The sequence below is a fragment of the Gorilla gorilla genome, chromosome 10 (genome assembly GCF_029281585.2).
Source record: "Gorilla gorilla gorilla isolate KB3781 chromosome 10, NHGRI_mGorGor1-v2.1_pri, whole genome shotgun sequence".
In the NCBI taxonomy this organism is placed as follows: Eukaryota; Metazoa; Chordata; class Mammalia; order Primates; family Hominidae; genus Gorilla; species Gorilla gorilla.
The window spans coordinates 74,873,618-74,896,979 of NC_073234.2; the positions used below are offsets into that span (position 1 = coordinate 74,873,618).

Sequence of the window (23,362 nt, forward strand, 5' to 3'; positions counted from 1 at the left end):
GATGTGGGGTTCTTGGTTTAAAGTAGTGGCTGGTAGCTCTGGTCACTCTGGCTGGTCCATACGTTCATTGACCTCTGCGCCTTTTGTCAGACAAATTGTACCTGGAATCACCCCCTTTGCTCCCTGCCTTACCTTGATGAATCTAAGTCCTATGACTCCTTTAGATGGACCCTTTTCCAAAAAGCTTTCTGGGTTTTTTTCCCCCTCCTAGAATTCACTTCTTCCTCCTCTAATGTATTACATTAAAAAAAAAATCTGTACTTCCCTCTCTCCAGTCAATTATAATTGTGTCTATATCTCTCTATGTCCTCTAGTTAACTGTTGTTCTTCCAGGCCTCAGCTCTGGGCCTGCGGGGCCTAGCAGGATGCTTCAGTAAGTATTAAGTAAGGGAATGGCCACAGGGCACACTGTTCTCTCACTTTCTGACCCCCCACACCCGCACACCCTCAACTCAGGATTAATGGGGATGTGCCCACCCTCAGGGGATGGAGATAAATCTGTGTCTGGGGAGGACACTAGCTCTCTCAGCTCCAGTGTTTGTGTGGCTGGCAACCCCAGCCTCACTCTGCCTCCTCCTCCTCATGTTTCCTTCAAACTCCAGCTTTCCTTTGCCATTTCTACCCCATCTCAGCTGATTAGTCACAGTCAGGCTAATCATGGTGTGGCATTGCTGGGAAATGCACTTCAATACTGCTACAGCCTTTGTAGCTACAACTGGACCTACCCTTGTCTCTCCATCATGAAGACTTCCCTTGATGGCTCTATGTGAAAAATAGGTTTGAGAGGAACCTCTTTACTTCATATTTGTTACTAACAAAAACAACATTTAAAAAAATAAAACGTTGTTTCATACAAATAGGAGGGTGACTATTTTCTGTTCTATTCTGGGTCAGGGAAATAGGTGGTGAGCCAGGAAGCAGATGGATTCCTGGGGACTATGGAAGAATAGAAGATCCTGAACACAGATCTGGCAGAAGATTTTTGCTCCCCAAGGCATATGATGCCCTTAGTTCCCTAGAGCCTGTACCTGACGGTTAGAACCACTACCAGCAGCAGTCCCTGCCTCAGTTGTAGGGACCAGTGGCTTAGGGCTCAGGGACTGCCAACTGCATTGAGGGGAATATGTTCCTGGCATCCCAAGTCAGAACCCTGAATGAGTTTGCCCATGGAAACATTATTACACATGGATGTAAAGGTCTACAGTATTAATACTTTATCTCAACCACTTAAAAAAGGTATAAAAGGCTTTTAGTGGGTTGGCCTATGAAGCTATTCTCCATTTATAAAATTGCTTCAATAGGCAAAACTGTGTTCAGAATTCCATACTAACTTCCTAGGACTTTAGGAACACAGCTAAGTTGGAGTATGAATGCCTTTAATTTACATATCTTTAGAACTGTAGGTTCAGTTTTCATCATGTGCATATATGACTCTATATTATATACTACTTTGTATTTTCTTAGGCAGTCATCAAGTGCCTACTATGACTTTAACTACCATGATGGAAGCATGTGCCAAGGAGAACTGTTCACCCACAATTCCAGCTTCAAATACAGGTTTGTAGAAAGGACTCTGGGTCAGTATGAACTTGATATCTTTGAAGTTTTATTTAGTAAATATTATTACCTCTTAGGGAATTGCTCTACAAATTTCATGATGGATCGAAATAGAAGAACAGAGAGTAAAAGAACCAAGATGATTTGAACTGGAGAAAGGATTCCCACATTGGTCATTTTGTACCCCTCTCCTGTTCCTTATATTGTTTCTATTCAGGAGTATTTAGCACATTTACACTGTGGTATGTGCTGCTGAAGATTCTATTACCATATTGCAAACCACACTAAGTGAGTCCCTTTTAGCTGTGTAGCCTTTAACACAGGATCGGGAAGAGTATGGGCTTATAATTCAAAAGACTTGGTAATAATCCTGGACTTGACAGTCTCTAGCTCTATGTCTTGGACAAGTTATGCAAATTTCCTGGACTTTGTTCAGATGACTTGCCTGCCTATCTCTCTCTCTCTAGAGAGAGAATGAGAATGAAACTTTCCCTGCCTCCACAGGATCAAATGGAACCATACATATAAAAATAATAATTTTTTAAACTCTGAATTGATCTCATAGGATGTGGCAGGCTGGAAACTATGGCATGTGTCATATATAATGAACTGTAGAATAAATTAGTGACCTGTTTCCTGAAGCAGCAAAGATTTAGGGAGTGTATGTCTTCAAATATCTTAAGGGTTGTCATATACTAAAAGGAGCAGAGTTAGTAGGAGTTGATGTCTTGTATCTACAGAGGGCAAAGTTAGACTTAGGACAGATAAGGGAAGAAAGAGTTAAGCATAGTGTAAGTGTGGAGTTCCCCAGTTTCCATCTGGGACCACACTGTTTGTCTGGTCATAATGATAGTGCTTTCTTTCCTAAATGGCCTTTTCCTTGAGATGTTGGACTATTGCTTGAGGAATAATGAATAGACCCTTCTACTGACTAAATATTTTATGCTTCTTGACCTAAAGAGAGAATTAAGCACATGAATACATTCCATCCAGTGTCCCAGCAGCCATAGGCGCTGTGGGCAGCTGTCACCAGCACTTCTCTCCCCTGTCGCCTGCTCTCCCAGTCAAGGCTCACAATAAGAACCAGCTCATTCTTGACTCGTATAGCATTATTGTGCTCTGCAGTTTCTAAAATCCTGCTATTTGCATCCTCCAATCTAAACACCTCCAATTTCTTCAGCTTTCCTCACATACTATAACACTGAGTACTGCCATGACACTCCGGGGCAAGCAGTTGAAAGGTGCTGTCTTATTCTGGATACTGGAGTTTAGAACCACATCACACTCTTGACCCATATTTGGCTGACTCTTGGCTAAAATGCCATTCTTCACTGGTTCAGCTGTCATGTCATAAACAACCACCCTGTTCTCATATAATTAGGAGTTTGGGATTTCAAATAGAAGCCCATGCATTTTTTTTCTATATATTTCTGCCAGCCCATAATCCCAGGTTGTCGCAATTTGACCAGTGAATAGACAGGAGGTCTTTGCCCAGAAGATCTCTCGGTTTCAGGTCCCTTCCAGTTCTAATGTGCCATGAGCTTCATGGTGTCCGTATGGATCCTGATTCTGTCAAGCAATATATTTATTCTCCTTCATGTCCTCAAGTTTGATACACCCTTGAACAGAGGATGGCAAACTATATCCCATGGGAAAATATGACTTGCTTTAGTTTTATACAGCCCTTGAGCTAAGAATGATTGTAAGTTTTTTTTTTTCCAAGAAAAACATGTGATGGAAACTGTATGTAAGCCTAAGATAGTTGCCATCTGGCTACAGAATTTTTTTTTTTTTTGCCAACCTCTGTTCTAGAAGATTTCCATTAAAGGTGCCAGAAATGCATAGGACAGCAATGCAGTGCTAAGCACTAGAACGTGCTCTCACATGGACATGGTTGCATTTTGTGCAATTCTTCAGTTGCATAGAAATCTCTCTTAAAGAAACTGTTAATATCATTCAGCCCATGTTCCTCTATCTTTTTTCAAAGGATATCATGAGACTTTTTATCAAAGACTTTTTGCCAAAGCCCAGATACATGATGTCTGCTACTTTTCTAATTTGAGGTTAGTCTGAACGTGTACTGAATGCACTGATAGTGTGGGTTAGTCCTAACTCACACTGTCTCTTTAGTGATCCACTTTAGTATCTTGTCCTGGTGTCAAACAGCATTTTTCAGCAGCTTGCAGAGTCTGTCACAGTCTCAAATTCAGGTCTACAGGTGTCCCTCATTTTCCATCATTATCCATGGCTTTTTAAAAAATCACTTTTTAAAAAGAGATTTTGAAAACTTGGACATAGTTGAAATAGCTGGGTAAAATTAAATGACTCCTGGGATCTCTTTGGCCACCTCAAAGTTCAGATTATTGTCATCAGTATTTATTTCTCTTTTAATTCAACATTTTCCCCCTTAACAGAGTATGAAAAACAATATGTTAAAAAGTGTATTATTAACACAAATATTTTATTGTAACAACATGGTTCCAAGTATCAGTGGCCCTATGCTTGCATTGGTCTTCTATCTCTGAATATTTCTTTAATATTGTTTCCTTTATTTTAAAGCAAATATACTTTAACTGTGGTTTGATTTCAAGACAAAATATTGCTTTGCTAGTGAACCAGCAACAAAGCTAGTACTTGTTCCAGAGTGTACAAAGAGGGCTGACTCAGTGGGCCCAGAAGAGGATCTGAGTCTCACCCACAGCGTGGTAGCCAGGGCTCCCAAGGCACAGAGAGAGAGAACTGCCAGGGCCACTCTCCTAGAATGAGGTCTTCCAGATCATTCATAGTGTGAGACTCTCCCAGGATGGTTGGCTGCCCAGCTCTGTGTAATCCTGTAAATGTTAGGCTTTATATAACTCCCCAGGCATGATTGTTGATGCTCAACCAAATGGTCTATTGTAATTATTTCATACGTTATTACTATTGTGACATTTTGATCTTAAAATTTAAAAAGTAAATATTTTTAGAAAACGGGAGAGTAGTTAAGTCTATTCAGTACAAACCTTGATGATGAGGATGATAATATAATAAAAGCCTTGTGTATTCATTCCTTCATTCATTTTTTCACATAGTTATATTTGTTGAGCCTCTACTCTGGGCCAGTCACCATGCTAGCTGTTGAGGACACAGTGTTGAATAAACAAACATGATTCTGGCCTTTATAGAACTTACAGTAAGGGAAACATAAAAAGTTATAAGATAAGATGAGTATTACTAACAGTGGTATGACTGATCATCACAATAGAGATTGGCTGTTCGGAGATTAGACAGAGAGACCTTTCTAAGAGGAATTACTTAAGTTGAGACTTGGAGGATGAAAAGGAGCTAGTCAGGCCAAGAGGAGGGAGAATTGTGTTCTGGCCACATGGAACATCTGAGAGTGAACGCCCTGAGACATGTTCAAGGACCTGGAGAAGGCTTACTCATTTCAGGTACTGTGCTGAGCACATTGTGTGCATTATGTCACTTAATTATCACAACAACCCTGTGAGATAGATACATACTACTAGTTATCCTTACATTTTCGGTAGGGACCCTAAGGAAAGAGGCATTAAATAAGTTGCCAAGATCACAGCTAGTCAGTCAATGTATATCAACATAGATTTCAAAGCTTATATTCCAACCTTCTGTCTTATTGCCTCCTAATTAAAAGATCACTATAAATTATTTCTTCCCTAACCAAAATTTGAGATTATTTCATTTCACTGAGTATGTTTGGATAGATTTTTTTAAGTCTTTCTTTATACCTACTAAAGACAATTTCTTGAATATAAATATTCTCTGTTACGTATTTATGAACTGGAGTTGATTTTGTCCCCACCCCTACCCCAACCCCCCAGGGACATCTGACAATGTCTAGAGACATGTCTGTTGTCACAACTGGGATGGGGTGCTACTGGCATCTAGTGGGTAGAGGACAGGGATGCTACTAAGCATCCCACATTGCACAGGACAGTCCACAACAAAGAATCATCTAGCCCAAAATACTAATAATGTTAAGCTTGATAAACTGTTTTGTTTGGATGTTATTCATGACCCTGAATACAAACTCTTATAAAAGGCTTCCCAGGAAAACCTCTATAACCTGCACTTCACCTAATATATTACACAAAGAACATCATTTCTCTTTCCTGTGAACAAATGGTGACTTGTTCCTCCCAGGCACACTGGGGGAAAGTCTCCATCTTTTAGGCTGCAGCAGAGCTAGGAGTTGGGGGAAGAGGTGGAGATGATTTTGTAAGGATAGCTGCCAGAGTAGGGAGGAAAGCGAGGATTCCATCTGGAGAGTGGAGGAGTTTCATCTCTGGAGGTGTGTCACAGATACTGCTGGAAGCCAGAGATGGTGGCAATAGCTTTTCACAATTAGGGAGTATTCCTACATTAGTAATAAAAATACAGGAATGCCTGTATTAATCTACTGTTTCTTCCATACACTTTTTGTATTTGACATTGTAAGTGATAAAATTCATCTGTTTGAAAATGTTATGGATTTGATCTGCCAGCTTTGCCACTTTTAAATTTTGACTGCATGTAGTTAACTGCAAAAGTAGAGTGAAAGCTAGAACCTGGGGTTTGTTGTGCAGCATGTGTCACTTAAATTTAAAAATAACTTCTATGTCTAAGACCAGGATTAAATTTTAACTTGCAAACCCTAGTGTGCATCCATGACAGCCTTAGTTTGTTACCTTGTGGACAGCAGGTCCACGTTACAAAAGGTACAGACATACACAGTAGCTTAATAACAAGCCTCACGGTGACTAGGAGGCAGAGTGGCCAGCTCCCTCAGAGGGCTCCTGTGGATGCAGGGAAGGTCATTGTCCCAGCGCCAGAAAATTCACACAGTAACTGGCAACCAACTGTGTTTAAAAAAAAAAAACAAAAAACTTCATATTTCATTTGCTGCAGACCTCCCTGGTTCCTGAACAAAAATATTCACCTTAAAAAAAGCAAGGCCTTTTTGCAACAATTTACAAAATACAATTACAATTATTTTATAAGTAAAAATCATTCGAATGTACAGAAAAAAGGACAAAGTTCACAGACACTTAACATTTATGAATAATTCAAATTTAATATGTTTGGATATTTTACTTTAATAGAAAAGATTGATGAATACCAGAAACCAGTCAGCCTTAATGCATTCTACATTTTGGCTTCCCCCTGGGTCCCCAGTGTTTTAAATTTTTTTTCCTGTTAAAATTTTTATTTCTTATTATTTATTTATTTTTCCAGCAGTACTGACATTTTGGATATAGTTGAAATTTTTAAAATCAGCATTTCCACCAATGAATTGATTATAATTAAAGCTTAAGACTGACAGGCAAGAGGTTTTTTGTTCTGTTTTTTCTTTTTTGTGATGGAATCTTGCTCTGTCATCCAGGCTGGAGTGCAATGGGACAATCTCAGCTCATTGCAACCTGCATTTCCCAGGTTCAAGTGATTCTCCTGCCTTAGCCTCCTGAGTATCTGGGATTACAGGCATGCACCACCACGCCTGGCTAGTTTTTGTATTTTTAGTAGAGAAGGTGTTTCACCATGTTGGCCAGGCTGGTCTTGAGCTCCTGACCTCAGGTGTTCCACCCACAAGAGGTGTTCATTTGCACTCATACTTTCAAACGTGTCTCAGTGACAATCCCTTGTTTTCTAAGAAACCATAACAAACACTGAATTTAATTATTAAAGCAGAAAAATGACATTATTAAATACCGTTATTCAAGCATGGCCAATATTTTTTAAAATTTATAGATTAACACCTCAGATTAGAGGGAACTATTTCAGAGCCACTAAAATATGTTTGTATTCCTTCCCTCATATAAAACATTTTATTTGCATTATAAATTAAGAAAAAATACTGTATTTTACTAGTCAGCTGAGAATGAGGATTATTTAACCTCATAGAATTCAAGATTAGAATTTGTTTATTGTTTTAAAACCAAAACTTTTCATGAGATTTAACCACCATCTCTCAGTAATGATACTTATGATAGCTAGAATGTATTGAGTCCTAACTATACACCAAGCACTGTTCTAAGTTCTTCATAGGTATATATTTAGTTCTTTTAAACGTCTCCACATTAAAAGTCTATTTTCACTAATTCTTTACTTTTGTTTATAAGCAACATGTTCTCTCCCTCCTCCTCCTCCTCCTCGTTTCTTCTTCTTCTTCTTCTTCTTCTTTTTTTTTTTTTTTTTGAGACAGAGTTTTGCTCTTGTTGCCCAGGCTAGAGTGCAATGGCACGATCTTGGCTCACTGCAACCTCCGCCTCCCGGGTTCAAGTGATTCTCCTGCCTCAGCCTCCTGAGTAGCTGGGATTACAGGCTTGTGCCACCATGCTCAGCTAATTTTTGTATTTTTAGTAGAGACAGTGTTTCACCATGTTGGCCAGGCTGATCTTGAACTCCTGACCTCAGGTAGTCTGCCCGCCTCAGCCTCCCAAACTGCTGGGATTACAGGCATAAGCCACCGCACCTGGCCCTCTCCCTTCTTTTATAACTACCCCTGTGTTTATCATTACTTCCTGGCCACCATCAGCTGGACCATTGTTCTTACATCTGAAATCTTCTCCTTGTCATCATCTGTTCTCTCTCTTTCTTCCTACACACATCTTAGATCCCAATTCAACCTTCCTCTGGGTTTTCTTATTCCCTGAAACTCCTAGGAAACTACTAGTCTCCTTCCTTCAGTACCAAATTTCCCTATAAAACAGTTGACCGACCCTGTCTCCTTTAATTTCTACACTGCTTTTTCTCTACCATTTGCCTTTTTCCTACTGTTTCCTGATGAGCCTGTTGTTTAATACAGTGACTATTTTTTTGCTTCTCATTGCTTTTGACTATTCTGCAATTTTGACATCTTTAAAATTATTGTCTTCCTTAATTTGGATCACAGTATCCTCTGAACTCTCTTGTCCTCTCTGACTTTTAAAAATGTTTTATTGTCTTCTCATTCTATAAACATACAAATCATCTGAGATGCTTTGCTTGCTTTCATCAAAACACCCTACATCCAGTTCTTCCTTCTAAATGGTCTATTTCTATGGTCTAATGGGACGATCCTTTTCCTAAGTCACCCATGGCTGGGAGGCCTCAGAGTTGTATTTAATGCTGCCTTCCCCCTTCTGCCTACAGTTCTGTCAGCTTCCTTTCATTCATCCTTTGCCTCTTCTCTCCCATTACCCTGGTTGAGGCTCATAGAACATCATGCCTGAATTATTGCAACTGCCTCCTAAGTGGTCTTTCCACCTCCAGTCATTCTTTCCTCTTCAATTCACCCAGTATATCACCACTAGACTATTTGTCAGAAATCATTGCCTTGAATATTTCCTCCCCTACCCCAACTCAGGCTCTCCATGATGCTCCATTTCCCACCCAATAAAATCCAAACTCCCTACAGCTTCACAGAGAGCTCCCAGTTTATCGCTCCAGCTTCGTCTTCCACTCCTCTCACCCGTACTTACTGGTTTATTTGCTGTTCATCGTACAAGCACACATTTTTCTACCTCTGGGGCTTTCTGTCCCTGGCACTTGAGATGCCTTTCTACTCAAGTCTTAGTACATTGATGAGTCAAGGCAAACTCGATTCTACTACTTAATATAGAGTCTACGTTAATTAGAGGGACTCCCCTCTATCTGTGTACAGTTTCTCTCCCTATTTCTGTCTCTTTGCATCACTGCTACTTCTGCATGGTTGTTTGTTTGCTTGTTTGCTTGTTTTTTTTAGAGACAGAGTCTCTCTGTCACCCAGGCTGGAGTGCAGTGGTGTGATTATAGCTCACTGCAGTCTCCAACTTTTGGGCTCACGTGACATTCCCCCTTCAGCCTCCTGAGTAGCGGGGCCTACACACGTGTATCACCATGCCTGGCTTCCACTTCTGTGTCTTTTACCACATGCCAATTTGTCTTCTACGTGTTTTATCTTGTACTATTTCACCAACTGGCTGGATAGCCAACTTACCCTGTTGAAAGTCTTCCAGTGCCTCCCCCTAATTTCGATTAAGTTTAAATTCTTCAGCTTGATGTGTGAGTCTCCTTATGACCTGGTACCCTCTTGCGTTTCTTCTCTCACCTCCCACACCCTTCTGTGTTTACCAAAGTCTCAATCATTCCCATCTTCCTGAGTTTCCCAAAACACCCCGCATGCTTTTGTGCCTGTTTGCCTTTGCTCATCCTGTGTTATCTGCCTGGAATGTCTTCCCTCATTGGTTTTACTGGCCAATCATGACCCTCTTTCAAAATCCAACTCAGGTGATACCGCCTTCAGGATACTGAAGCCCCCATCTGTGAGATGTGCATCTGTTTTGCCTCCGCAGCATCCTGTGATACTGCACTGCCCTTGTTCAGCTGCTGACCCACCTTTCCTAGGGACCATAAATTTTCTACAGATGGGACACTTCCATCCTTCTCTCATATATTCCTAGCACCTCGTCCAGCGGCTGTTGGAGTAGTGAAAGGAGGCAGGTGTGGCATGGGCAAGGCCAGCTGATTACACAGGTAACCACAAGGTGGCATTTACTAGATGAATTTACCATGACTCAGAGCCTGACTTTCAGGCTGGATGCCTGGGAACTTGGCTTACCATATTGAGAGTGGCTGCATCTCACGAAGGTAGAACCTTATTAACTGAGGGCATAGAGGCTTCTGTATAAAATCAGCATGCCTGTGTACTGATTATCTTGAGCAGGATGATTACTGGCATTGACCTGACCAGGGTGTTCTCCTCCCATTTACATGACACTCAGAAAACCAATTCTCTCATTATAGATTTTTCAGCCAATTCGTTTTATTCCACAACGGCTAATCACATGAATTGTGTGTGGATTTTACTGAGCTCACCTGTTAGAGAACAAACAATCTTATTTCCAAATTCTCGGAGAGAGGTAGAAGCCCTCTCCTGTAGCGTTTATGTGCTGATTAATCTGCATTTACTAAGCCTTTAACAAACACCTGTGACATGACCAGGTAGTTCCTGAATGAATAAATGAATGCAGATCGTGACGCTAGATAGACGGTAGTGATGGGAAGTCCAGTTGTGGCAAAGTAGCATGTAGACATGCTCCACATGACCTGATTATTGGAAAATGATTTTTCCCCTTAAAAGCTCCTTTTGCTCTCTTACACATTTCTGACTGTTTTTCCTCATATTCTTCTCAGCCATCATGTTGGCGTCTACTGCCATGTATGGGGGGACCTCACTAGCACATTCCAGACTGAGCTTCCCCCACCCTTGGTCTGGCTTCCTTGTCTGCATTCCTGCTCTGATTGCTCTCACCACAGGCCCTACCTCTTCCCTATTTCTCCTTCCTCCAAAGGAGTTCTAGTTCTCCTACTTTTTAAATCAGAATGTGCCTTGGACTCAGCGCTAAGGTAAGTGACCAAGCACAGATTCTGCCAATGTCTTTGATGCTGCATTTTGCACTTGCACCTTCATCTCTGACTTCAGCCCTCCTCTCAAGGTGTATCCCAGCATGTTTTAAAAGGAAACAGCTCCAAAGAAAGTAAAAATATCAGGATCCCTTATCCATAGGATGTTAAAATAAAGTCGGCTCAGAAGAGGAAAATTAGCCTTTTCTTAACAAAGTATCAAAGGCACTGTAGGCATGAAGCACGTAGATAAAGTTGGACTGAATTGTTCTTGTTGTTTTTATACGCATGCCTTGACGGGCATATTGTGGCTGCATAATCCCAAAATTTATCACCCCTGTGGTTCTTTAACCTTGTAGTGAGAAAAATACATTTCTGGTCATTTGCCAGTGTTAGGAATTTCTGATTCTAATATCCAACTTAGTATTAATTTTTCACTACTTTAAATGGCTAAGAAATTATATTTCAAGTTGGATCCCAATACCTTTAAACAAAATAAGAATAAGAATTTTTCTGTCACATTATGTCTTTTTCTCTTTCCTCCTTTATCCCTAAGTAGAATTTTTCACATAAATACATTGTGCTTCTTATCAAGAGCTCCAGGTTGGTCCTCGAGAAAGCTTAGACACTTAACCGCAGTAATGAAATAATATCTGCCCCAATTTTTAAGCAACTATTGTGTGTATGCCAATCTCTGTGCAAAGTATAATATTTTACATACCCTGAATGTATTTTTTTTTTAAAGACAGAGTCTTGCTCTGTTACCCAGGCTGGAATGCAGTGGTGTGATCTTGGCTCACTGCAACCTCTACCTCCCGAGTTCAAGTGATTCTCCTGCCTCAGCTTCCCTAGTAGCTAGGATTACAGGCACACACCGCCATGCCTGGCTAATTTTTGATTTTTAGTAGAGATAGGGTTTCTCCATTTTGGCCAGGCTGGTCTCAAACTCCTGACCTCAAGTGATCCACCCGCCTTGGCTTCCCAAAGTGCTGGGATTACAGGCATTAGCTACTGCCCCAGGACCGCTAAAGGTAATTCTTAAACAACCCTCTGAAGAGTATAACCCCCAAATGGCCCTCCCCATTTTACAGATGAGGATCCTAAGGTTCAGCAACTTGCCTGAGTCCCAGTGTGGGAACAGAGCAGAATTAGAAGCCAGGCAAGCTTCCTTGTTCACGCTCTCTCCCCTGCAGTCCTTTTGCCTCCTGGGTAACGTGGCTGTGTTTCCAGGTTTTGCCACAATCTCTTCCTACCATAACAAGCACAACGAATGTGAGCCTTATGTTTTGTGCTTTTTGTCCTGTTATTTTCTACCTATAGAAGAAACAAAATATTTGAGGACATTACATATGTGGCTTCATCATTATGTGTCAGTCATGTGCTGCCACATATGGAACAGATGCTGTGTGACTTCCAAAAGTTGTGTCACGGCACAATTAGAAATAGCCCTTTGGAAGGAGGTAATAGTATTTTTTTTAAATGTAGGTTTGCTACACTTTTTAATATTATATTCATATACATTTGTATGTATCTTTTATTTTATGTATACTTAGGTATATTTATTGTATGTATATTTACATATGTGTATATACAAATTTACATACTTATTTTATGTATATGTATGTATATTGTATGTATATTTCATTTTATGTGTATTTTATTTTATATATTTTTACATAATTTTATATCATATATTTGTATGTGTTTTTATAGCTGATGAAGAGTATGAAGATGGAATTGAAAGGACGTGTGACACTCTCCTTATGTGCATTGTCACCGTGCTGAACCAGGGCCTCAGGAATGGCGGTGGTGTGGGGGATGTGCTAAGAAGGCCATCGAAAGATGTAAGCCAGAGTAAAAGTATTTTTTCAAGGAGCACATCTTTTTTTTAAACCTTTCTTCACAGCATTTATAATTTGGTTTTGGTTTTCAGGAAAATATATTGTACCATTTGCTTTAAAAGTATAACCATGGCTGTTAAAGCCAATTAATTGTTTGCTAGGATTACACAGCTAATGTACTACAATTCTTTGTGTGTTCATAGAGTGGTGAAATGTTCCCAAGTTAATCTCTGTATTGTATTACAGCAATGAAATCATGACTGCGAACTTTATATAGGAGTTGATTGTTACACAAATAACACAAACGAGGTTGCATCTTGCCTATCAGGTTTCTTGAGCATGAAGATTTACTCTTTGCTTCTGCATAGGAATAGCCTCCATCATTTATCTATGATAAATATAACATTTGAGCAAATTCTAACAGGATTTCATATATTAAAATGGCAAAGTGGAAACATTTCTCACTAGCTGCAAAATCTCAAGTGCCAGGCTGGGAGCTTGAAGAATCTTAGCTCTGCTCCAGCCGGTTGTATCATATTGTCAAATCATCTAACCTCTTAACCTCAGGTTCCTCTTCTGTTAAAAAACTGGATTGCCTGGTCTCTAATTTGCATTTTAACACTGTTCATCAGGTAGAAATAAGAAGGAGCTATATATACTTGACCCTGTATGGCCAAGAATAAAGCCTACTCCAGAAATTGACAAGTCATTAGGTCCTCCTTAGCTCCCCAATCACTGACTTTTGGAATTGACATTTAACTACCTTTTCTGTAATGTCTGGGATAGGAGACCACTGTGCCAAAATGCATTTAGCAGAATGGCATAATAAAGTCCTTTCTAAAGAAAGTGAAGTCCCACCATTGTGAGAAAGACATGTGTCAGTCCTAGAGAAATGTAAGTGGTTCTGGAAATAGGCTAGGAAGTTTTTCTTACAACACTTAAAGTAGAGATGGAAAGTGAGCCTTATTTTTCCAACTTGGGATACTATTTATATTCATTTCACAAACATTTATTTAATATACTCTCTATGCTAGACAGTGTGCTCAATCACTATGCCTAGTGTGATTTTTTTAAATATTTTTATTTCAGGAGCCCTTGTTTGCTGCCCGAGTGGTTTATGACCTTCTTTTTTATTTCATTGTTATCATTATTGTTCTGAACTTGATTTTTGGTGTTATCATCGATACTTTTGCTGATCTCAGAAGCGAAAAACAGAAAAAAGAAGAAATTCTAAAGACAACTTGTTTCATCTGTGGTAAGTGTTCGGCAGATGCTAAAATAATAGATGAATAGACTGTTTGCAGGAAAGAGGGGCTAGAGGGATTTTTATTTTTCATGCTTTTGGAAAAATTATTTCAAAATGAAGGTTGGATAAAATTCAGATTATGTAACTGAGCATTAGACTGGAATTCTCTGCTTCTATAAATAGAGAGAGGAATTATACCCCAAAGCTATCCTGTCATTATTTCTGTGATTTACATGATTCTCTGACTATAGAAATGTGATGCAAAATGCCAAAAGGTTTCACCAACTGGCAAACAGGTTTTTAATCACAGTAACATATTTATTATGCAACAGAATCACATTTAATTTTGTTAGAATATGAATCCAAATATGATTTTCCAGCATCTTGAACTTCTACTCACTGACATCATTATGTTTTGGATTCTGAACTGAGCCTTCTCTCTGTTTGTTTGTTTGTTTGTTATTTTGAGATGGAGTCTCGCTCTGTTACCCAGGCTGGAGTGCAGTGGCACGATCTCAGCTCAGTGCAACCTCTGCCTCCCGGGTTCAAGTGATTCTCCTGCCTCAGCCTCCCTAGTAGCTGGGACTGCAGGCATGTACCACCACGCCTGGCTAATTTTTGTATTTTCAGTAGAGCCGGGGTTTTGCCATGTTGGCCAGGCTGGTCTCGAACTCCTGACCTCAGGTGATCCACCCGCCTTGGCCTCCCAAAGTGCTGGGATTGCAGGTATAAGCCACTGCACCCGGCCCTTCTCTCAGTTTTTAATTTCTCTCTCTCTCTCTGTCTCTCTTACACACACACACACACACACACACACACCACTCCCCTCCCCTTCTGTCATCATCTCTCCTAGTGCACACAGCCTTCTCCTTCCTTCTCATTGCCCTCATCATCCCCCTCAGCTCTGCCCTCTTCTCTGTACCCATCACCTCTTTCTGGCTTCAGTTGTCTTTGTAGCTGGTCTCTCGGCACCCTAGAATCTATCCTCTTCTTTGGGTGATCACCCACTCTAGGTTTCATTCACCCTCCTTGTTTCCACATTAGGCTGAAAAAAATCTTTTGGTGATAGTCACAAAACAAGCCTAAGGGTTCACTACAACGTTACTGTATGTAACAAATTGGGCCCTCAATACATTTCATTCTCTCCTTGCTTCAACTTTTGTTGAGTGTTTCGTTCACCTCAATGTCTCTCCAAACCTTTTCTACCTTCCTCCAACAGTTGTAGGTGTACCAGGTAATAATGTGTAATATTATGCTATATTCAGTGGAAACAAATAGAAAGCAGTCATTCCCTGTTTTGGGGTGTTCACGATCTATTTTGGGATACAAACACAATAAATAGCCTTGATATCTCATGCATTGAAGGAAATGGTAGAGAAGTTTACAGGAAGCTGCAGGTACCCAGAGGAGGGATACCTCTCCAGCATGGGGTAGGGAGTGAGAAAGAAGAGTCAGGAAAGCCTTTAGAAGAGATGGTGACTGAGCTGGTGGTAAAAGATGAAAGGGAGAGGTTGCCAGATCAAAGTGAGCACAAGCAGAAAGGCCAGGATAAGCAAAGTCATGGAGGTGGAAGAACAGTACAAGGGTCTTCAACTTACTCTAAAGCAGCTCAGTGTTGCTGACGTAAAGTTCAGAGCAGGGCATGCTAAGAGATGAGGTTGGCCAGACCACGCCTGGCCTTTTATATTAGGCAGTTTGGACTTTATCATCCGGACTTACAGGGGAAGATGAACCATTAAAGAATTTTAAGTAGAACACTGCAGGGTCTATTTTTTTTTTTTTTTTTTTTTTTTTTTTTTTTTTTTTTTGCTTTAGAGCACCATGGCAGCTTTGGGAGGTCATTCATCAGGAAACAGTACCAGAAGCAGAGTCATCAGGTAGGAGGTCATTACCACAGTCCAAGCGAAAGGTAACGAAAGCAGGAGAGTTAGTGGTGGCAGTATTAAGGATAGAAGGCAGAGTCAAGAAATATTTAGGAGATCAAATCTTTAAATCTTGATGCTTAGGAAAGGATATGAAAGATAGCTGGGATGCCCAAGTGGATGGTAATACTAACAAGTGATTGAGCTTGAGAAGAGATGAAAAAAACAATTTAGGTAGGAATATGCTGAGTTTAACTTTGAGAATCCTGAAATTGAGTGTGTACTGACCCACCCCAGTGGGATACAGCACAGATCAATTCATGAGTCTGAGCCTCAGAGATTGAGTCTTCACTGGAGACTATAACTGGGGAATCCTCAGCCTATGTGTGATAGTGAAATCTGGAGTGTGGAGGAGGGTGTCCGAGTGAGAAGAGAAGCAGAGAGACTACAAGTGGAAAGCCCCAGCTTTGAAGACTTAGGAGAGAAAGAGGAGCACACACCAACAACTCAGAGTACCAAGTTAGAATGGTGTGAGGAGAAGCAGGAAGGGGTGGCCTGTGGAAGAGAGGGGAGAAAACAGCTTTGGAAAGAAATGAATTCGTTATCAACTCTGCCCAAGCAGAGAAGGCCAGTAACATGACCTAAAAAGCCTACTGGTTTCTCATTTAGGAGGCTTTGGTGAATTTAGGTAGAGTGGATTGTGCAGTGCTGAGTAGAGATTTGCTAGAAGGAAACTGAGAGAGATCAGGAAGAGGCTGAGAGGACACTCCATCAACCTTGGAAGATAAATATACCTCCTCCTACCTTTATAGAAAAATAACCCACACCCTGTATTTTTTTTCTATTTTTCTCTTTATGTGACAGCTATCACTACCTCCATTTCTTCACAATAGATGTATGTGTGTCTCCTTTCTTTTCTTCTCAGCAGATCCTTCAGCCTTTCCAAGGATGATCCTCTCTTCCCTTGGGTCACCTCACCTGGAGCTCTGTCCTCTTTCAGCCTTATCATAAAAATTTTTTTAAATGATTATTTATTGAATACTTACTACATGTCTGGCTTTTCACTTAGGTATTTCTTTTCATTTTATTCTTAAAAAATGAATACTATGTATGATGTATATTACCACTCCTTTACAAACATGGAAACAGAGACTTGGCTCCCATCAACATCCAGTTAGTAAGCAGAAGAGCCAAGATTTGAACGGAGGACTACCTAACTCAAAAGTCCACTCGGCTATCCTATTCTAAAATGACAAAGTGACAGGTTCTCATTCAAGCATAACCAAGCCCGAGAACAGATCCTGGTGGAAGGGTATAGCGTTATGGGGCCAAGCTGTTGTTTAGAAGGGTGAGTCCCATACAGGAGAATGATGCTGCCCTCAGAAACCTCTCTGTGTATCTCGTGGTCTTTCTTTTGCACTGCTTCTTCCTCCATGCCCTTTTTTTCATGGTCATAATCATCATCATGTTGGTACACTACCTCTGAAAGAGATGCTCTTTGGAAGAATGGACCAGAGGCTGGAAGCCTCATTCTAAGACATGATATTGTCTCCTATATTTTAACCAAAAACATGAACAGCAACATAAGCCCATTGCTTACCCATGATTCCTGCTCCTCTAAGCTTTCCCTTCTCGGTCAGAATTCTCTTTGGCTTTTCACAGTTATTAAAAAGCCAGTCACCTATAAATTCCTTTAAACATCACAATAACTGTCATCAACAAATTGAAGTGTTCTTGAATCTCACTGTTAACTTCCCGCTGACCTTTTCTTCTCCCTCTGCTTGCTTTTTCTGGGTCACAGGGTCCTATTCCTTCTCCCAAAACCCCTTAATAGAAGGTTTTGATTTTGCCCTTGACTCCTTGTCTCCTCTCTGTCCTCCTCTTTGACATCACTTTTATGTAGATTATTGCCAAGTATGCATGCTCAGCTCCAACCTTTCCCCAGGCTTTCCCCTCTGTTTTCAGTCACTCACTGGACAGTTAGACAGGCATGTCTTCCCAGCAGCCAAACCGGCCATGTCTGAAGCCAGTCCATCATCCCTTTCTGTCTCCCTCCTCTAGCCTAGCTCTTTATCCTGACATCCATATTGCTATTAGTAATATCCCACAGTGCCTTCAGTTATCTGAGGGAACCGCACCATCATGTTTAGCATCTCCTTTTTTCTCTTCCAGGTGCCCTAGCTACCATGTGCTAATGAACCCACCTTCACAATCTCACCCACATCCTTCCACACATTCCCACAGCCACATCTTAGTTTTTCAGGCTAACCCGGGCTCACAACCCCAAATGGTCTGCTCGGTGTTGCCAGACTAATTTTTCCACTCTGAATTAATCATTTCCTTACTCAAAAAGCCATCAATAACATTGCACAGTCTATAACTCTGTAACTTGAATTTTCCTGGCATCTAAGCTACCCCCACAATCTGGCCCCTTCTTTTTTTGCCTGCCTTCTCCCCTGTCGTTCTCCCATTTATAGCTCAAGTTCCAGGGCAACTACATTACTTACCTTTAACTTCCCAGACTCTCCATGTATTCTTAGTTGTGGGAGAACAATTTCATTTGGAATGCCCCAATTCCTACGCTGTTGAACTCCTGCCCTCTCTCTGAGGCCCAGCTCTAATGCCATTGTTCTAGAAGTCTCCAATCTCACACATCTGACCCTAAATTCCTCACATCACACTTAGCTATATGGCACTGTACATATTTCTGTTGTCTGATCACCTCTGCTGGATGCCATGCATTCTCATATCAAAGAAAATGCATGAACTTTATAGTCAAGTAGTCATAGGTCTACACTGGTTCTGCATCCTAGCTATGTGATCTTGGCCAAGTTTCTAATCATCCTGAGCTATTGTTCCCTCACCTGGAAAATAAGGAATATAATGCCACGGTTTGGTGTTGTGATGAGTATAAATGAGATCATGTATATCAAAATCTCTAGCACGAGGCTTAACTGAGGGTCTGCCCTCAACACATGTTAATTTCTCTTCTTTAAGAGAACCAGATCCATGTCTTATCCATTTTTTTTTGCTTCCATAATGTGCATTGGTGAACATCCATAAATATTTGCTTAATGAATGACTATCCAATAAGTCAGCCTCAGGCTGATATTGTCTCTACACTTGTCTGACTTATAATCTACAAAAGGCAGATAAAATATTGAGATTGTATATACTGCAGACAACAGGTGTGCTGATTCCAGGTTGCTCCAGATTTTGTTACGTGCAGGGTATTGTTTCTGTGGAGTGCTGCCCACAGGAATGTAGGGTGACATTGCAGGATGCACAAAGAGATGTAAGATCAATATTGTCTGTTTTCTAGAAGCTTCATGTTTATTCAAAAATCTGAGGGAACACAAGTAATTTAAACTAAGTGTAAATTTAAATAGTATTTTTATATTAGAACAAATAGAATATTGTAAAATAGAACAAATTCAGCATGAATATTTAAAATAAAATAGAAACTTTTTTAAAAAATGAATAATTGGCTTCAGGTACTTTTCGCTGCTACTTTCTGTAACCTCAGTAACAGAAAGGTATACATTTTCTGCTCCCTTCCCTTAAAGGACCTTGAGCAGAAACACATAAGAAGCATTATGATAATGTATATCTGGATATGCATTCATTCCCAGAAGCTCCAACCACACAAATGATATAATTCATCTCATATATGTTAGGAGAACTTAGTTACAAGAATGATTTAAATGGTTGGGATATTTGGGGGTTGTGCTAGTAGGCTATAAAATAGTGACTGGTCTAGACATGGTTCCTGGTAAAGTTGTATGTGAAGTTGTGATCCAAAGAAGGACATAGTACCAAATAACAAAGGAGAGAATCTCCATAGTAGGAGAGAACTGGCTCCAGGTGTGTGCCAAGGGACACCCAGAGTAGGACAAGAGGATGTAGATTCTGTGACAGGCAATGGACCTAGTTGGAACTTTCCCAGCCTTGAAGACAATGTCCAGATGTTTGAAAGTGAAACATGACTCAGAAAACAATAGCTAGTGATCCAGAAGGTGGCCCTGGAGGGTGAGGATTAGCAGATGACAGAGCTGAGCAGGAAGCAGAGACACAGATTAGCTCTTGCATCCATATTAATTATGAACATTGAGTTACTAGAGGCTGAAGATCCAGTAAGAAAGAGATGTCGAAAGACCAGGTGTGACAAAACAACAGAATGGAGAAAGGATTTGATGATAGGTCAGAATTCCTATTCTAAGGATAGGGTATCTTGCTGTGGCGATATTATCATAAACTCAGTCATTCAAGTATCATAAACTCAAGTCATTCAAGTCAGAAAATTCAGAGTCATTATTGATTTCTCCTTCTTCTAAATCTATATCTCTAATTGGACATCAAGCCCTTTCAAGTTTTCATTCCAAAATGCCTCTTCAGTCTCTCTTATTCATTTATTTAATTATTCTGTCAAATTTAGTTGCGTGCCTACTGTTCTCCAGATACTGCCGGGTGCTGGTAATGCAAAAATGAGTCAGACAGTAAAATGATAGAGGCTAAGATGGAAACAAGCACATTTTCATAGTGAAGTGTTGTGGGCCCAGAAGATCAAACAGCTGGTTGTGTCTGTGGGAGTCGGTGGTGGAAGTGGGGAAGCTTGAAGAAGGAATACTTGGAAGGCAGAAAAGAGAGTAGATGAAGGTGTCTTGGTGTATTTGGCGAATGATGAGAAAGTCAGCATGACTACAAGAACTGTGCTGAGTGGAATGTCAGTGCATGAGTCTAAGAATGACTTCAAGTTCCCTGGTCAACAAGGACTTCATTAACAAAGACGAAGAAGAGGGCTCAAGAAACACATTTTTGATGAGTTAAGTTTGACATCCCCACAAGCTATCCAGGTGGATATATACAGCAGGCAGCTGGAAAAAGGAATGGAAGTTGAGAAGAAAGGTCAGTACTGGGGATAAAGATTGAGAAAACATCAGCAAGATGATGGTAAAACTGTGAGAATGGATGATGAAGCTTAGAGAGCAAGAACTTACGAAGATGAAAGACAACCAGTTTCCCTCTTTTACATTTCCCCCTCCACTGCCCTGGTGCCTGGGTCTTGCATCCTTAGTCTCTTATCCCAATCTTCCCCTGAATCCTGCCACAGGAACAACTTGAAGTATAGCTCTGAATACACTAGTTTCTACTCAGAAGCTTTCAGAACAGGCCGGGCACGGTGGCTCATGCCTGTAATCTCAGCAACTTTGGGAGGCCGAGGCGAGCATATAACCTGAAGTCAGGAGTTTAAGACCAGCCTGGCCAACATGGTGAAACCCCATCTCTACTAAAAATACAAAAATTAATTGGGCATGGTGGCACATTCCTGTAACCCCAGCTACTTGGGAGGCTGAGGCAGGAGAATCGCTTAAACCTGGAAGGCTGAGGTTGCAGTGAGCTGAGATCGCACCACTGCGCTCCAGCCTGGGTGACAGAGCAAGACTCTGTCAAAAAAAAAAAAAAAAAAAGAAAAGAAGAAGAAGAAGAAGAAGCTTTCAGAATAAAATACAGATGCCTTAGCTTTGAGTTTAAAGCTTGCCATTGTTTCTGCCAGATGTACCATTTCATCTGCATCTCCAAATGTTCCCTTTCTGCCACACCAGAGTAATTGACATTCCCTAAACAGGTCATGTACTTTCATCTCTGGCTTTTCCATGCCATTTCTCCTGCCCAGATGGCAAAAGAACATGGGCTTTAGAGTCAGAAATATTTTTATTTAAATACTAATTGACTCTTCCGCTAAATAGGGATATTAACTTGAGCAATTTATTGAATCATTCTGAATCTATTTCCTCACATGCTAAAAGGTCAGATTGGATTATTGTAATTATAATAGCATATTTAGACATCTTTATAGTTGTCAGCATCAATAGATGCTCAATAAAAATTAAGTACCTTTTATTACCATTCACCTCTTCTCCACTTACCATAATCATGTACTGAGGCTGGATTTTTCAAGCTTTGCACCTCTTGGAAACCTTTTAAAATGACCCTCATCAGAGTTCATTTTGCCCTTCTTTATGCTCCCTTGGCAGTTTATACCTCTTCAGAATATAACGCAACGTGCCTGTTTCCTCTACCGTATTACAGATTAATTGATAGTAAGAACTTAATTTTTATAGCCCCATTACCTTGCAACTGGTAGATGTTTGAATTGAATTCTGGGAAAATCTACTTTAACATTTTCTCTCTTTTGTTTGTTTTGTTTAGTTTGTTTTTCTCTCTTTTGTTTTTTAGTGTTTTGTTGTTGTTGTTGTTAATAGCTCTATTGAGATATAATTCACACATCATATAATTCACCCATTTAATATGTACAATTCAGTGGTTTTTAGTATATTCAGAGTTGTGCATCCATCACCATAATTGATTTTAGAACATTTTCATTGTCCCAGAAAGAAACCCCATACCCTTTAGCCATCATCTGATCCCTAACCTTCCATCTCTGCCTTAGCTCTACTTTTTGCCTCTGTGGATTTGCCTGTATTGGACATTTTATATAAATGGGATCATAATATGTGGGCTTTTGCACCTAGCTTCTTTCACTTAGTAGGATGTTTTAAAGGTTCGTGTTGTAGCAGGTATCAGTACTTCGTTCCTTTTTATTGTAAAAAATTATCCTGTCATATGGATATACCATATTTTATCCTTTCATCAATTAATTGACATTGGGGTTGTTTCCACTTTTAGCTATTATGAATAATGCTGCTATGAACATGTACAAGTTTTTATGTGAACATACATTTTCAGTTCTCTTGAATATATACCCAGGAGTGGATTATGCTTAGTTATATGGTAACTCTCTGTTTAACCATTTGAGGAATTGCCAAACTGTTTTCCAAAGTAGCTGCTGCACTGTTTTACATTTCTGTTAGCAGTGTATGAGGATTCTAATTTCTCCACATCTTCACCAACATTTATTATTATCTGGTTTTGGTTATAGCCATTCTAGTGGAACAATATTTTAGTAGTGAAATATTATTAATTCAATCAATCAGTATTTAATTGAGAGCCAACTATGTGCCAAACATCATTCCGAGCTATTGGGACCATTGGTGAAGAAAAGAAATATATCTGCCCAGGTGGCTCTTATACTCTAGCGGGAGGACAAACACAATACATAATAAATGTAATAAATTTTTATCCAAGTTGCTGGATGAAATAACATTTCTTTCTCCTTTGCTGATTATCAGACAGGCTTTTTCTTACACAATCATTTTACCTCTTTATCGTAGAGATATAATCCAATTTAATTTAATAACTTCGATATGGCTATATTCAGTCTGTAAGGAGGTGGTAAGCACTATAAGAAAAAGAGAGGAAAAGGGAAAAGGTGATCAAGAAGGTCAGCAGAAAGGTTGTATTTTTAAACAGGATGATCAGGTTAAACCACATTGAGATGGTGAGATTTCAGCAAAAATTTGAAGGTGAATGAGTTACTTAAAGAGATGTCAGTGAGAAGAGTTTTGTAACCAGAGGAAACAGCCATTCCAAAGGTC

At 40.0% G+C, this 23,362-nt stretch overlaps 1 protein-coding gene across 2 annotated transcripts in view; it reads left to right on the forward strand.

The window, feature by feature from the left end:
• The window catches only part of ITPR2 (inositol 1,4,5-trisphosphate receptor type 2), a 499,301-nt gene that overhangs the window by 422,016 nt on the left and 53,923 nt on the right, over positions 1-23,362 (forward strand). For both annotated transcript variants that reach the window (XM_031000671.3, XM_055358014.1), the window contains 3 exons: positions 1,465-1,557; positions 12,631-12,761; positions 13,848-14,013. In XM_031000671.3, the coding sequence (XP_030856531.1) occupies positions 1,465-1,557; positions 12,631-12,761; positions 13,848-14,013 (390 nt within the window). The remainder of the gene's footprint in view (positions 1-1,464; positions 1,558-12,630; positions 12,762-13,847; positions 14,014-23,362) is intronic.